Genomic DNA, 17,316 nt, shown 5'->3' with positions numbered 1-17,316 from the left:
GCCCAGCCTGATGCTGGAATGAAAGGGAGTGGATGAGCCAAGACCAAAGACAAGTCATGGCTGGGATAGGCTGGGGGATGTAGCAAAGCACACACTGAATGCGACCTGAGACAACAGAGGACATGCAGAGGTGTAGCCCCATTAGCACATGGAACTCTTCCATGTCTTTCCAAGTCTCCCTAGCTCAAGGGGACAGTGTCACCGGTGATGCTGATGCCAGCAGCTATTTCTGGAAGCAATGGAGCATAGAGGCTAAAAGTAGGACCTTTGACATCAGAGTTAAGTCCTAATCTTGTCTTTGGCAACAGTACCTACCATATAGAAGCACTGTGTGAAGGTTAAATGAGATCATGTATTTAAAGTATGTGAGACATACTCAGCAAACAGCAAATGCTAGCTAGTATTATTCTTGCTGTTGTTCTTAGAGAATTGACATCTAATCCATTTTCACATATCTCTCCAGCTAACTTCGTGATCCTAGAGTTTGACTCAGATGGACCAGGGAAGGCTAGGGAATTGGGCAAGTAGGGTCTAAACCCAAGGATCTGCTCAGATCAGAGAGGTGCTGGCCCAGCTCTAGAGAGCCCAGGGAGGTACTGCAGAGTACACAGAGCAAGGAAAGAGAATTCCAGGGCATTTGGCAGGTATGGAGTCTGAGTCAAAGAGGTGGTCCAGAGAGAAGAGAAGACAGAGGAGCCAGCACTGGTGTGGCCATCACGGCTAGTATTTATTGGGTGCTTACCAGGTGTCAGGCCCTGGCACAAGTGCTTTACCTGTCCCACTTTTCAAACCCCCCACCCCACCCCCGCAAGACAGGCATTGATATCCCATTTTACATATAGGGAATGAGTCACCCTCAGTTCCCCAGCTAATCGATATGGAGCCAGAGAGGCAAACCCGGGCCTGCCTGACTCCACCATCCAAGCTTTTCTACACTGTAGTTGCACCACATGAAATGGAGAACATTTCCAACAGTGCAGAAGCACTCAGAAAAGGGAGACCAAGTGTTTCATAACTTGGGATCCAGTTAAATCTCTTGAAATTCCAAGCAAAATTGTGCGTGTGTGTGTGTATGTGTGTCCTTTTTTCTCAGAGAAATGCTCATAATATTCATCAGACTCTCAAAGGGGTCTATGAACCCCTAAATGTCAAGTACAATACACTTAGAGGAAAGAGGTCACCAAGACCTTATTCTCCGGGCACTCCCTCCTCCAAAGTTCTGGAGGAGATGGTGGAGACAATAAGATTGCTCCCTGACAGCCTCTTTTTCCTCTCCAGCTTTCTAAGGTAGTAGCTCCAGCAGCAGAGGCCACCAGACTTTGCTAAGATGGCATTTGGCATTGCGTGATACTAGAAGACGGACTTTTTTTAAAAATTTTTTTGTAGTTTATTTATTTTTGGGACAGAGAGAGACAGAGCATGAGTGGGGGAAGGGCAGCGAGAGAGGGAGACACAGAATCTGAAACAGTCTCCAGGCTCTGCCCTGTCAGCACAGAACCCGATGTGGGGCTCAAACCCACGAACCGTGAGATCATGACCTGAGCTGAAGTCGGACGCTTAACTGACTGAGCCACCCAGGCGCCCCAAGACAGACTTGAATCCAACACACTGCCCCAGCAAAAGTATAACCCGGTGTTCATCCATAACTCAGGACATCATCTCTTCTACAAGATGTCACAGGGAGCCACCCACTGCCCCACGTCTTACCTGGACACTCCCACCCCCAATAAAGAAAATTAATGAGGTGGTGAGGCCACGTGTACAAAGTTTAGGGATTGTCTCCACAGGAACAGAGGCTGAAAATCACAGCCTGTTGATGGGGCTGCTTACAACAACCCCACCCACAAGCTCTCTCAATAGCTTTAAAACTAAAAATGTGTTGAGAGCAGAGACATGTTGGGTCTCCTTTTAGAGCTTCAAACCTTGGAAGGCAAGGAGGGAAATAAACCCTGTGAACCCAGAAACACTATGAGCCCAGAAACCCTCATAGTACATGTGAGTATCTCATGGGCATGCATTAGCCTTCCTAAATTTTGCCCCTCGATGCCCAATGGCTTTTGCACCCCCTCTTTTCTCTGACCTGAAACACCAGAGTTCAAATCTAGAGCTCAAACTGGCTTGAAAAAAATGAGGATGCGGATACAGAGATGGGAACACTGAGGCCAGGTGACGGTAACATGTACCACCAAGTCTAGGAACTAAAGGGTGTGCCAGGAGGGTGGGCCCTCGGGGTTCAGAGAGGAGGCCCAGAGAGGGCAGGCAAGTTATCCAAACCCATGTTTCACTCCTGCTGTTTCATTCTTTTGAAGTCAGGAGCTGAAACAGCTGGGCTCATGCAGACACTCACACAGATGGCAGGGGTTTAGGGAAGGAGGATTTAGAGGAAGGTTGGTTTCTTAAATAGAGCTGGACATGGCCCAGTGGCTCAGAATAGACAAGGCGGGAACATCAGCTTCCATCAGAGCCAATAAGTCATTACAACCATTTCCCCTTTCCGAGTCCTCCTTACAAAGACCAAGAAATCAGATCCATTATCCGGATGGAGATAATGCAAGGTGAGACTTCCTCTCCAGGTTCCCAGATATTTGAGAAGATGAGATTATGCAACACTGGCTTCCTCAGAAGATACAAACAAATAAAAGTCCAAAACATCAACCACGCCGCCCTCCACCCTGTGTGGTTAGCAGAAGAGGTGCCTTGGAACTCAGAAACGGGGCTCTCCGGCTTGCACCATCAGTGGCAGAAGATGCAGGAGGGCCGGAGAGTGTGTGTGTCCCGCTAAGTACTTCCTTCAGTACACAGCTAATCCGATTAGCAGCTTTAGGAAACTCTGCAATGTTAATTCAAGGGTCCCATTCATGGGACAGCTTGGCCCATGCCTGCTCAGAGCTCCCATTCTTCTTTCTGCAAATAAAATGCACACAGAAGGACTTTCTCTCCCTGCAGAATGCGCTCCTGCCTCCTTGCCCCGCACACATCCAAGATGCTGCTGCCACTTCCTCTGGCAGAGCTCCCGTGGCAGGGGCAGGAGCCCATGTGAAAATGGAGAGAAAATAGAGCTCTCTCCATCCCAAGCACAACCTGAGGCTAATTTTAACAGCACTGTCAACCCACGTGGCCTGCCCAGCTGGCAGCCATGCAGAGTAAGTGGGGTCGTGAATGTGCATACCCGTTGGAGGGTCCTGGAGGAGTCACTGGCCTTCTCTGGGCCTTTGTTTCTTTCTCTGCAGAAGGGGGACTTAGGGCAGAAGGCATAGCTGGGACAGAAGGCTGAAAGGAGGGAAACCCAGGGCTGGTATAGACACAACATCATTATGTTCGGCTGGAGGACAAGGAGAGGGAAGGGGGCCGGATACGCAGGCGGTAGACAGCGTGTGGAGGGCCCAGACGAAGGTCAGATTAAGGGACATTTCTGCTGAGTGATAGGGAGCCGCTGAAAGGCGTTCAGGAGTGTGTTTGTGTTAATTTCCTAGGACGGCTCTAACAAACGACCACAAAGTATGTGGCTTGTGACAACAGAAATCCATTCACTCCCAGTTCTGGAGGCTAGAAGTCTGAAGTCAAGGTGCTGGCAGAGCCATGCTCCCTCTGCGGGCTCTAGGGCTTTCTTCTGTGGCCAGTGCAGCACCTCAGTGGGCTCCTAAACCCACCCAGGCACAAGGTGGCTGGCCCAAAGGTCACCGCTTGGCCCAGAGAGGCTTCAGCCTACCTTCCAAGTGACGGCAAAGGAATGATTACACGCACCTCTGCTGTTCTCTGTTCCTTCTGATTGCAAACATGGTAGACAGGTTGGTACAGGGAGGACGCGTGGCCTTGGAGTTGGGAAGCCTGGTTCCAGTCCTGGTTCTGCCAGTCACTGAATTTAGGACGCCGGGCACAACTAGAGAATGAGGCCAACTTGGTCACTTCTAGGGCAAAGATACGGTTTCATTCTGCAGCCAAGAGAGCAGCCCCAAACTCACAGGGTGAGCCAGGGAAAGAAGGCACTTCTGGGGTTGCACTGCAGGGCGCTGAAGCCTCCCTGCTCTGGTCCCGCTCCAGGGATCCAGCGCCCCCGCACCCCCGGGCCTCGTTCCCTCCCCTAAAACACAGGAGCACTAACCAAAGCTTGGAAATGAAATAACCTAAATCTAAGAATACATCTTTTTGCACATTTGGAAGCAGGAAGATGACATGAAGGTGTGGTTCCTTTTTATTTCTTTATGTTTTAATCAAAGCAAATGTTTAAGAATCTACACACAAAGTTGTTCACAGCACCATTGTTTCTATGCGGAAAAAATTACCAGAAAAAAGAGGGAAACGTTCTTCATGCCCATCTGTACACGATTAGTTAAATTGTGGCAGAGCGATACATTAAATGTGATAAACGACAATGCACCACATGAAAAGATGTCCATGAGGTGGTGTTAACTGAAATACACAGGCTACACAAGACAGTGTTGAGAAAAACCCTTTCTATGTTTTAAAAATACCTGTACGCACACGGCCTGAGCCCAGTGAGGTTGGAAGGAATCCAGCAAACAGATAATGACACAGATCACTGGGACTGAGAGAACAGGAGATTTTTACTTTCTACCTTCTACAATTTCAAGCTATTGGACTTTTTTTTTTTTTTCAAACAACCGGCAGTATCTGTTTAATCAGCAAAAATAATAAAAAATATTCCCATTCTGAAAATAAAACAGCTATTTTAGATAGCTGCAAAGTACTATTGGCCCTCAGAGAAAAGTGATCAGGATAAAAATCACTTTGCCATAAAAACACACAAGGGAGAAAAAAAAAACAAACCTCCAAACTTGGGAAGGAGGAAACACCAGGCAGGTGCATGTTTCAGACCCAAGCTGCCAATGTTCTTTCCAGTACATTGCAGTTTCCCCTCTCTCCACTTCAGCCCTACCCCCTCCCAGGTCACTGTGCTTTCTGCAAATACTATTCCTACTAATAATGAGGAGGTGGCAGCATTGATATTTATTGAGCTCTTATTATTAGCCAGGCACTGTGCTAAGCACTTCATACATATTCTTTTTGTCCTTGCAGCATTACTATTCCCATTTTACAGATGAAGAAACTGAGGCACAGCTCAAAAATCCAAGCCCAGACGGGCTGACCCCAAAGCCCATGACTATAACCAGCACTTTAACCACCCTTCTGGAAGCAAAGCCCTATTGGAGCTCTTGATCGTCAAGGCCCCTAGGAGATGGTTCTGGGGTCTGCCAATCTCCACAGGCCTCTTCCTTCTTCTCTCACCCATATTGACCAGTGCCTTCTAGGTACAAGGGACTGGGCCACGTCTGAGAGATCCAAAGGAAAATTTGATGTGCACTCTGCCTTCTCAGAGTTCACAGGGAAGAGGGAAAGGGAAAACTCAAGTTCTTGGACCAGGAGGCTGACCAGGCTGGTCTTGGGGAGTGCTGTGAGGGAAGTGGAGGCACGGCTACCAGGCTTCCCTGCACTGAGCATCCATACACAACCTTCCAGACAGCAACTCTCCGGAAGCTGGCCCACATGGTGGTTGGTTGCTTCCCACCTCTCTCTGGGGTCTCCCACTCTCATCCGTCAAGGCTGAGCCCCCACACTGTGCCATGGCAGGTCCCCCCAGGACACCACAGGATCACTGATAGGGATGACCCTGGGTATTTGTGTTGGTGGATGAGCATCACGTAACTGCTATGCTGGCCCAGGGTGTGTGAGAAGGGTCCCCGAGCCAGAGAGCTCTAGCTCCAGGGTCCTCACCGGATCTTGCTTGGTCACTGCTCCTGCTCTCCAAGTTGTATGTGCCCACACAGAGTGTGAATTGGTGCAAGCACTTTGGAAAACAGACGGTATCTACTAAAGCTGAGCTTACGTACCACGAGACCCAGCAATCCACTCCTGCTTACCCCGTGGGCAGAGTGCTTGCGTCCACCCTAACGTATATCTGAGGATGTCAGCAGCAGCTTTACGGATCACAGCCCCAAACTGTGACCTGTCTAAATGTTTGTCAACAGAAAGACAACTACGCTAGCGTTCGGTCACACAAGAGAATACCACACAACACCGAGAGAGGCAAACTGCTTCACGCAACAAGGTCAAAAAGCTGAGTGAAATAAGACAGACACAAACAATGCATGCTGAGTAATTCTATTTACACAGGTACAATGAGTCCGTGTGACAGAGGCCAGGCGAGAGGGATGGGTACTAACTGGAAATGTTCCATGCCTTGGTCTGGGTGGTGTTTAGGAGGACATATGTAAAAGTTCACAATCCTGTGTATTTGAAATATGTGAATTTACTATTTTTAAGTCATATTGCAAAAAGAAGTTTAAAAAATTTTAACCACCCAGAGATTTACAATTAGGTCAACTTCTCTAGGCCTCCAGGTAAGAACTGGTTAGCTGTAGTGTAGAATTATGAGATGCTTCCTTTTGTTAGAGCTGAATTATTATTTACATTGGTGTGAAAAATAATTTGGTTTGTAAAAATCTATTTAAAATTCAAACAGCTGGGGAGCTTGGGTGGCTCAGTCGGTTAAGTGTCCGACTTCGGCTCAGGTCATGATCTCACAGTTTGTGAGTTCGAGCCTCGTGTCAAGCTCTGTGCTGACAGCTCAGAGCCTGGAGTCTGCTTCGGATTCTGTGTCTCCCTCTCTCTTTGCCCAACCCCCTCCAACTTGCACTCTCTCTCAAAAATAAATAAACTTCAAAAAATAAATAAAATAAAATTGAAACAGACTATCCAAACCATATATGAGAGTCCTCAAAGCTCCTAAGAAATTATAGTCATAGAACCAGACACCAAAAAGAAACTCTAAGGTGCTAAATTGATCCTCTTTCCTCCCAACCTCTGGCAGTGGGGTCCCTCTACCTCCTGACAACCTTTGCCCTCTTGCTCTCCCCCTGGAGGGAGCTTGGAGCTTGGACTTGGCCCAGTCCCTGTAGTTGCTCATTGTTTGAGCCATGGGAGTTACCCCCTTACTCTGGGCACATTTCCACCCCTCCGAAAGGCATCCTCACCATCTACCCTGGCCAACCTCTCCAGGGGTATCAGTCTACCATAGCCTACTCCAAAGAGCCACCTTCCAGTGACTCACACCTTACCGTTCTTCCCTGAGTAAAGATAAGCCCTCTCATACTCCCCACATGACTTCCCCACTGCCTGAAATGTCTTTTTTTCAATTCTTGACTTCAAGAACTCATACTCATTCTTCAAGACATAATGCAAGAGTTCCCACTCCCACAAGGCCTTTCCTGGCTCACCTGGGTGGGCTTCTTCCCCTCACTCTTGTCTCTTCCCACTTCTCTTGGTTTATTACAGCCCTTGCTGTGAGGAACTGCACTTCGTCTATTTATCTGACAGCTTCATTCCACCAGACTGGGAGCACCTCAGCAATCATATCTACCATTGTCTGAGAACTTGCTGTGTGCCAGGTACCAGGCCAGCCCATTGCCCTGGGACTTGGCCCTCCCAACACCCTCTGGAGTGGGTGCTGGTTTCATCCCCATTTTGCAGATAGGAAAGCTGAACCTTGGAGATGTTAGAGAGCTTGTCCAGGTCTAAACCCTGTCTGCCTGGCATGAATGGTCTCCTTGAAGGCAGGGGTCACATCTTACTTGCAGTGCTTGCTGTCCAGCACTGCACTTGACCATGACAGGTGTCTCCCAAAAATGGTACAGAGCTTCAGTTATACAAGATGAGTAAATTCTGCAGATGTGCCGTACCACACTGGGCCCGTAGTTTATAACACTGTTTGCACACTCAAACATTTATCAAGAGAGTAAACCCCTAGTGTTCTTACCACAGTAAGTGTTAAGTCTCAAGAGAAAGGAAAAGAGTGTGGGAGGAGGGGTTGCGAGTAGCAGAGGCAGTTTGGCATCAGGCACGTTTGAGCCCTGGTCACTAAATAGCAAGCCATCGTGAGCCATACTGGCCCATCAGCCTCACAGTTCAGCCCCCATGTGCTGCTTCTGAGAATGGGGACTCCCCAGAGCTGAGGCATCTGAGCCCAGTGGGCAGTGGGAATGAGAACTCAGGACAAAGTTCCCCTACTATTCACCCCAGGGTGGAGGCAAGGCGGGAGAAGAGTACCGAAGTCTAAAACCCCATCATATTTCCTGGTTTGTCTGCAAAAGGAGTGCACAGCATCCCATGGGCAAACATCTCCCCCCAGTGCTGAGCATTATCAGCATCCTCAACAAACACGCCCGAAATGGAGTAATTCTCTCCAGTCTGGGAAGTGCTGGGCCCTGAGGCCAAAGTCCTGAGAACCGACACTGAGCTCAAGTCTGAGCTCTCTGAGTTGGAGCCTGACCCTTCAGATAAAGAGGCAAATTGATGTTTTCTTACAAGGATCAGCAGATCAGAGGCTCCAGTCCACAGCCTGTGGTGCAGAAAAAGTGCCCCTCTGGTTTTCCACAGACAGGTGGGCACAGGACTGACAGGTCAAGTACTGTTGTCTTATGGTCTACATCTACCCTTGCTGGAGTCCCTTACCCTTTTCCCCAGAGAAAGAGAAGTGGGGGACACAGTACTTACCTGTGCTATGTCCCCTTTCCTCTACTGTCTGCTTGATCCAGTCTCTGGCCTTGTCAATATGAAATAACTTCAGGTCCTCTTCATCTAAGGCAATGTCTCCCCAAAAGACAGCTGGGAAGAAAAAAAACATAAATGGGTCCATTAAAGCTGGAGATGAAGAAAAAAATGGATTTATGAATGTCTCAGAGGACAATGGGTGTTGAATGGCAAAGTCTAGAAATGAAAGTCCATCCAATCAGATTTCTTCCTGGACCCAACATATAAGGGCTGGTAGAGACAGAGGAATGACATATAATACTTCTGTGTATCAAAGCCATAGGGCTGGGGCCAACCACTATGAAGATCAAGGTTCTAGGTCTGTAAGGTATTTTTTTAATGTTTATTTATTTATTTTGAGAGAGAAAGAGAGACAGAGCAAGCAGGGGATGGGGAGAGAGAGAATCCCAAGCAGGCTCCGTGTTGTCAGCGTGAGCTCGACATGGGGCTTGATCTCATGAACTATGGGATCATGACCAGGGCCAGAATCAATAGGTAGACCCTTAACCAACTGAGCCACCCAGGCACCCCCTAGAAATGACAGAGCATCCAATTGGATCCTTCCCTGAACCTAACACATAGGGCTGGCAGAGACAGAGGAATGACATATTCTGTGTATCAAAGCCAGAGGGTTGGGGCCAACCACCATGAAGATCAAAGGCCTAGGTCTGTACAGTATCTTGAAAGGACATCCTGTCTTACTTTAGCTTTGTAAGCAGCTCTGGGCAAAACTACCGCATAGAGATAGCTGTTTCTTTCTTTGCCAGAGTCGCCAGGATATAAAAGAAAAAGCATAATGTGATAAATGATACTATTGTTCACAATATTTGCTGCCTTTCCCTGGGAAAGATTATCTTTCTCTATCCCACTAATGTTAGGACTGGCCACTTCACCTGCTCTGACTAATTAAATGTGAGAGGAAGCTTTAATAGTTAGTGCATGATTCGCATGTCCTCTTTTCCATTTCCCAAAAGACAAGCAACATTCCAGAGGGTGGGGACTCTATCACCCTGGCTTCTAGAGTAAATATGATGTGCAGCAGAGGTATGGCTGATCAGGAAGGATCTGTGGTATGAATAAAGAGAAGAAAAACTGCTATTTTTATAAGTCTCTGAGATTTGGGGCTACTTGTTACTAGAGCACAATGTCTTTATCCTGACTAATACAGAAATTGCGATCAGAAGTAGTGTTCTACTGTAACAAAAATAAATTGTGTTTGGGCACAAGGTAGTGGATGTCAAGGAAACTGTTAATTAAGGCTGGAAGGAGGTGATGTGTGTCATGCAGTGATGAGGTACCTGGTAAAAATATTGCCTGCTTTAACTAGGAAGGCAGATGACAAGGTGAATGAGCTATGGCTTTAAGTGAAGAGACTGAGAGTCAGAATGTTAGTAGCATGCTTTGGTTGCTATTATCTGTGTTTCATAAGGTACTATAAGAAAGAAAGGGGTTTTATAGAGAATTGGGCAATTTATAGTGGGAATGAAAAGGAATAGAGAGAGTGCAGAAATTCAGGAAGACCCAACGTATTCTCATCAGTAAGCAATGAAAGAAAAACTGAGAAGGCCTTTGAGTAACAAAGGCTAATTCAAACTCAGTTTTGTGGTGTGGAGAAATGGGATCCCTCACCCATTGCTAGTTGGAATATAAGATAGTATTCTACCTATGGAAAATCATTTGGTAGTTTCCTAAAAAGTTAAATGTAATCTTATCAAAAGACCCAGCAATTCCACTCCTAGGGAAACTTCCCAAGAGAAATGAAAATATATGTCCACACAAAGACATTAACTCAAATGTTTATAGCAGCCTTATTCATCATAGCTCCAAACTTGAAAACAACATAAATGTCTATTGGCTGTAGAACAGATAAACAAAAAGTGATATACATATAAAATGAAAAGCTATTCAGCAATTAAAAAGAATAAACTATTGACACATGCTACAACATGCATGAATCTGAAAAACATCATGCTAAGTGATAGAAGCTAGATGATTCCATTTATATTAAATGTCTAGAGGGGCGCCTGGGTGGCTTAGTCGGTTGAGCATCCGACTTCGGCTCGGGTTGTGATCTCACGGTTTGTGGGTTCGAGCCCCATGTCAGGCTCTGTGCTGACTGCCAGCTCAGAGCCTGGAGCCTGTTTTTGGATTCTGTGACTCCCTCTCTCTCTGACCCTCCCCTGCTCATGCTGTCTCTATCTCTCTCTCAAAAATAAATAAAACATTAAAAAAATTTTATAGAGTTAGAATAGTGATCACTAGGGTTGGGGCAGGACCAAAACTTGACTATAAATGGGTGCGAAGGTACTTTTCCAGGTGGTGGAAATGTTCCATAATTTAATTGTGGTGATGGTCACACAACTATGAACTTACTAAAATCATTGAATTGTACACTTACAATAGGGAATTATACAGTATGTAACTATACCTTGAGAAATTTGTGCAAGAAAAAAAAAAAACTCAACTCTATAGTGAGGGCCAGTCAAGATGGTTCCCAGTACGTTCTTTCAGTGTGAGAAGCATGGTTTGGTAGAGGAGGCCTCGTAAGTGCAAGTAGCCAGCCATTAAGTCGGAGAGAGAGGCATGTCTAGGAAATGACTGTGGTGTGGCCATGGCATGTGGAGCTGAATCAAATAGGAAGACAATTCACATTTCAGAAAAGTTTTGTGCCCAAAACGCCACTAGCATGGCCTGCAGAAGACCTCAACTGTTGGAGATATAAAATGACCCGTAGTGATCCTTGAGCCCCCAACCTTCTACGGGGAAGGAAGTAGGCTGGAAAAGATGCCCAATAAGAGTAATAAAAAGAAAATACAGGCCTCCCTGAATGGGGCCATGGAGGGCCATGGAGGAAAATGATTGGAGAGCTACTCTCAGGAGGTGGAATCAGGGTCCTCCCTGGGAAGCACACATGAGGAAGACACCTCTGTTCCTGCCACTGCATCCTATTCCATCTCAGGAGCCAGAGAAGAGCAGGGCATGACAACGTCAGTTTCAAAAACAGCAATAGTTCAGGCAACAGCAAAGAGTACTATGATTGATTAGTGATGTCTGCCATGGGCGCCTGTGGGAATAGCCACCATCAGGGATATTTTGGCCATTCCTGCTTTCCTCTTCAGGAAGGCAATCATCCTTCATTGTTAGGAAGAGAATCAGGGTAATACTGTTGGAGAAAAGAAACCAGAAGTTTGGTATAAAAACAATTGCTCTGGGGCGCCTGGGTGGCTTAGTCGGTTAAGTGTCCGACTTTCACTTAGGTCATGATCTCGCGGTTCGTGGGTTCGAGCCCCGCATCGGGCTCTGTGCTGACTGCCAGCTCAGAGCCTGGAGCCTGTTTCAGTCTGTGACTCCCTCTCTCTCTGACCCTCCCCTGCTCACACTGTCTCTCTCTCTCCTAGAAATAAATAAAAAAAAACATTAAAAAAAAATTAAAAAAAAAAAAACAATTGCTCTTCCTAGAAACAGCAGAGAATAAGTTGAAAAGTGCTCCCAAATAAAATAAGATACTGGAACAATGCATAAGAAAAATGATGGATCAACAATACCACTATAAGCTATGCAACAGAACTTTCTGCAACGGTGGGAAAGTTCTATGTCTGAGCTTTTCAATGTGATAGCCAATAACCACAGGTAGTTACCGGGCACTTGTAATGTGGCTAATGTAATTGAGGAACTGAATTTTACATTTTATTTTAATTAAATTTAAATTGTTACATGTGGCTAATGGCTATATTATGAATATAAGTAATATAAAATACAATTTTATATAATTATATAAATAAAACAATAAATTATATTTAAAAGAGCATCACATATCTAGAAATAACCTTGATATAAAAGGGGTGATACTATGTCAAGAATGTAAAATTCTACTAAAAGCTATAAAAAGTGGCTGACATGAAAAGAAAGACACGCTATGTTGATTTCTTCAAATTAATGTGTAGGTTTATTATGCTTCAGTCAAAATCCCAATATTTTTCTTATCAATGAGAAAGTGATATTGAAGTTCATCTGTGTAACTAGGTGATAACAGTCAAGAAAGAGTACTGAGGGAGGATGGGCCTCATCAGACATTGAATATGTTAGAAAGCTATGGCAACCCCGCAACATAGAATAGTCTGGAAGTGATCTCTAATCTATACAAGAAAATTCATATATAAGGAAGTTTCACAAATTTGTGGAAAAAGGGGGGCACTAAATTATGAGTTATGTAGAGACAAATGGGTTATCTATTGGAGAACCTTACACTATACACCAAAATAAATTCCAATAAATAGAATTTACTGGGGCGCCTGGGTGCCTCAGTCGGTTAAGCGTCCAACTTTGGCCCAGGTCATGATCTCGTAGTTCGTGGGTTCGAGCTCTGCGTCTAGCTCTGTGCTGACAGCCCAGGGCCTGGAGCCTGCCTCAGATTCTGTGTCTCCCTCTCTCTCTGTCCGTCCCTTGCTTGTGCTCTGTCTCTCTCTCAAAACTAAACATTAAATTTTTTTAAAAATATTAAAATTTAAAAATTAAATCAACAAGTTGGCTGAACAACAGTTAGAAGCAAATGAGCTAAGTCTATGCATTCAAAACACACAGTTTTTGAATTCTTACCAAAGGCAAAGCATGAAAACATGGCCCACGGCCATCTCCTAAGAGAAGCTCTCTGAGGATTCCCACCACCTGGGGAAACTTTCCCCCACAACCCTGGCTACTCAAAGTGTAATCCACAGATGAGCAGCAGCATCAATGCCTTGGAGCTCGACAGAAGTACAAGACCACAGAGTCCACGCCAGACCTGCTGAACCAGAAGCTGCCTGTGAACAAGATTCCCAGGTGGAACGAGTGCACACTAGAGTCTGAGAAGCCCTGACCCAAGGCACCAAAGGCTTTGCCTCAATCCACCACATCCCTGGAGGCACAGGCTCCCCTGCACCTCTCTTACGCTTGTCAGGGCTATAATGAAGAGGTCAAGCAGGGTAATTCTTCACAGAAAGGTCGAGCTTGAATGGAGAGGCCAGAGGAAGCAGCTAAAATGCACGTCAGGTGGAAATGCCATCTGTTCCAGCCTGGGCCAAGCCCACGGGAACTCCAACCTGCAATTTAGGGAGTCGTCACAAGGTGGTGGTGTTTTGTTACGAAGCTCTGGCGACTATGTCAGGAAGAGATGAAATACAATAGGAAAAATGCTTTTCAGAAATCAAAAATAGAAATCTTTAAAGTAGTCAGATACAGCTTTAAAGCTTTTATATAAGAAATTTGCAAATAGAAAGGGAGACTAATTTTTAAGAAATACTTTCTAATGATATATATTCAGCGAGTGATGTGTTGATAATTAACAATTGGCTAAGGGGAGGGGAGAGCCCTGATTTGGAGCATTTGCTGATTTCCCTGGTGTAAATGCTCCCATCCTCGCTGATTTCAAGGTTACAGAACATGGAGTGGGGAAAGGGGGCATACAATGGGTTCTCACAAAGCCTGCAGGTGAGAGCCAGCGGCAGCACACTACTGTAAAGTTATATTATGTTCCCCATCTGATCCCATGTGTATGCCTGATCCTCAAGGCTGTAAAAGATGCCCATGAGCCAGCCTTGCAGGGAAAGGCTCCCATAAAGGATTCTCACACCATCCTGTCCTTCCTGCCTTTCCCATCTACAATAGAAGCATATAGCACTCTGTCACGGGTACTAGGCCAAATGCATTCTATGGCACAGAGAAAAGACAAGACTTGGCCAAGGTCATGGAAGGAGGAAGAGGCTTCAGAGATGTTTTAAGTTAACTGATGCCTCCCTGATTTCCAAATCAGACCTCTCGCCAACAAAGCCACCTCTTCCCAAAGTTTTACATTAAAAAAAAATTTTTTTTAATGTTTATTTTTAAAAGAGAGAGACAGAGCATGAGCAGGGGAGGGGCAGAGAGAGAGAGAGACAGAATCCAAAGCAGGCTCCAGGTTCCAAGCTGTCAGCACAGAGCCTGACGCTGGGCTTGAACCCACGAACTGTGAGATCATGACGTGAGCAGAAGTTGGAGGCTCCACCGACTGAGCCACCAGGCGCCACCCAAAGTTTTAAATCCTAATAAGAAGTGTTGCAATAATCAGCTTCCCTTACTACAGGACTTCTCAGAGCCTTCACAATCCTAACAAATATCATGAGTCTCCAAGAGAAAGAGAATGCAGCCTTTCCCAGTGTGGTTTGCCCTGGCATCTCCTTTCACTGAATCCTGTCCTAAGGAACATCTTTTAGAGACTGTTGCACCACTCAACAATCCTCCAGGAATTATAGACTATGAAGCCTAGAAGGGGCCCCTACTGTCATCGGATCCAACTCACCAACTGATGCCTGAATGGCCTCTTGTCACACACTTCCAGTGACACAGAACCCACAGCCTTCCAACTCATCCCCCTTTATCCTGGATCAGCTCTCTTTTTCTCCCCAATCTGATGTTTGAGTTCTTCTCTCAGGAGCAAGACACTGAAGAGAAAGGGATTGATCATTCTTGAGCACCAGCCAGATGCCAAGCTCCCATGCTCCTCTAACCATGCCGAGGGCAACTCCACACAATACACTACATCACAGCCGCTTTTCAGAGGAGAAAAGCAGGCTCCGGAGATGAGGTGATCTGCCCTGGGCCACCTCTCAAGTCCATTCTCAACTGTCATCCATCTTTGCCTTGCAATGATCCATGCCGCTCAGTGAGGGAGGGAGGCCTACAGAGGAGTGACTGATGTAGCTGTGAGGGCGCAATCAGGAGAGGCCTCACACAGGGGGTGACATTTGAGTAGGAGAAGGGCTTAGGAGCAGAAGTCTGTTGAGTGGACAACGAGAGGAAAGGGTATGTGACCAATGGAGCAGTGTGAGCAAAGGCCCTGTGGTGAGAAGCAGCAAGGTACTGTCAGGACAGGGGCAGAAGGGGCCCCACGTGAGGGGCTCTTGTTGATGCAGGGGACCCATGTGTGTGGACCACCAAGGACAGCAAGAACCAGGTAGGACGCAGGTCCACAGGACCTGAGGGAAGGCTCCGATACCAGGAGCAGAGCCCGCGGTAGTTAGAGCACCCACAGTGCCGCCAGTCACAAGGAGCCCCTCAGTTTGGTACAGCCACTCACAGTCCCCTGCACCTGCTGTCCCCACCACTCACCCCAGCCCCCAGCTCAGTGCCTTCAGAGCCTTTTCATAAATGAACAAGTGAGTGAACGAATGCTCCTCATGAAGTCACAGGGGAAGGCAGGGCAAGAACCGGTCAGCCCCATGTCATGGGGGAAAGTAAGACTTAGGGGAGTTAATGACCAGCCCCCGTTTACAGCCTGTGCGAAGAAGGTGGGGCTTCAAATCAGACCTTTTGGCTCTAAACTTGGAGCTCAGTTCACTGCCTGGCACAGGACCCAGTTTCTTGAATTGGGACGCCAGGTGGGGGCTGATCTCATGGTCGGCTCTGTTTCCAGATGAGCCACTGGCCTGACAAAGGCTACACAGCCCAGCAGGGGTGCTTGGAGGGGACAGAGTGCAGGGGGGGACGGCCAAGGGGGTCCTGAACACCCCTTCCTACTCCAGATTCTGAAAGTCTGGTCAGGGGATCTTGGGGGTGTTCAGTGGCCCTTGGTTTGGGGCCTGCAGAGCTGGGCGGCCTGTGAGCCGGGCAGAGGCCCCGCCAGTCAGAGGGAGACCCCTTTGACTCTGCCGTCATCCTCTGTCACCAACCACACCCTCCCCAAGACTCTGTTTCCTAGCACCCAGAGAGTAGGAGGATGGGGGGCTGACATTGCTTGAGGATACCCCCTCCATTTCCCCGTCCATCCTGGCCACAGGCCCCACCCAGGAGCTCACTCCAAAACCCACGGAGACCTGAACCTACCCCATGGGAATGACCTCCAACAGGTCCTTCCCTCCCCCACCACCCGCCCCAACCAGGCCATATCCTGACCTTCATATCTACACTTTCAACTTGGGCCTGTGCTGTCAGGTGGTTTGTTTTTCTATCAGCTTCCCTCATAGGGACCTCATCACAAATGTTCCATTGCAGAGCTGCATCTCAGGACACGACAGCCCAGATTAAAGCAGTATGGAGACACAGGCTTCAGCTGTACTGAGGAAGAGGAAGCTTGGAGGCTGTGTGTGACATTGGACAGACAACTTTCCCCCCTGGTGGCATTTTCTTCACCCATACCAGATAGCTGAACAGCCCAGTGCTTTCCAAGTCACGGCCCACAAACCACTTGGGTTGCAAATGTCTAAGGAGAGTGTTGCTGGGATGATCCCCAGGCCTTAACCCAGATCTATGAAATCAGAATCTCTGGGGACAGGACCCGGGGACAGGACCCAGGAATGTGCATTTTGAATTCATGCCCTCGCCCCCACACAGGTGACTCGCGCTCCCTGAAGTTTGGAGACCGGCGGAGTCTGCGGCCTCTGAGGTCCTCCAGCTTTAATGTTTGGTTTCCCTACAATCTCTGAAGAAACAGAGGGTATCCACCCACGCAGGGCCTGCCCTTTGTCATCCCAGTGACAAGTCACGAAGGAAGGATCTCGCTAGTGCTCCGTAAGAGTTGCCTAGAGAGAAGCCGAGATTATCAGAGGAACTAAATACGACGCATTCTAAAACCATCGGAATTCCTCCCAGGAAACAGGGCCAGAGGCGGAACGGTTACAGGGAAATCCTACCCAGAGACACATTTAGTTCACTCCAAGTTTCCAGCAGAGGGATTGAACAGGTTTAAAGCAGTTTTCTGTGAATCTTTGTCAAGGGAGTGTATGTACAAACAAACAGGGAGGGTTTTTTTTTTTTTTT

At 47.1% G+C, this 17,316-nt stretch overlaps 1 protein-coding gene across 1 annotated transcript in view; it reads right to left on the bottom strand.

Annotated features, from left to right (window-relative positions):
• TLL2 (tolloid like 2) overlaps positions 1–17,316 on the bottom strand; it is a 124,009-nt gene that overhangs the window by 85,002 nt on the left and 21,691 nt on the right. The window contains exon 4 of the mRNA XM_077780354.1: positions 8,512–8,622. Coding sequence (XP_077636480.1) covers positions 8,512–8,622 — 111 coding nt within the window. The remainder of the gene's footprint in view (positions 1–8,511; positions 8,623–17,316) is intronic.

Source organism: Crocuta crocuta, unplaced genomic scaffold (assembly GCF_008692635.1).
Source record: "Crocuta crocuta isolate KB4526 unplaced genomic scaffold, BGI_CrCroc_1.0 scaffold170, whole genome shotgun sequence".
NCBI classification, from domain to species: Eukaryota; Metazoa; Chordata; class Mammalia; order Carnivora; family Hyaenidae; genus Crocuta; species Crocuta crocuta.
The sequence above is the reverse complement of the archived record's forward strand: the minus strand, read 5'-3'. Positions and strand labels throughout refer to the sequence as shown.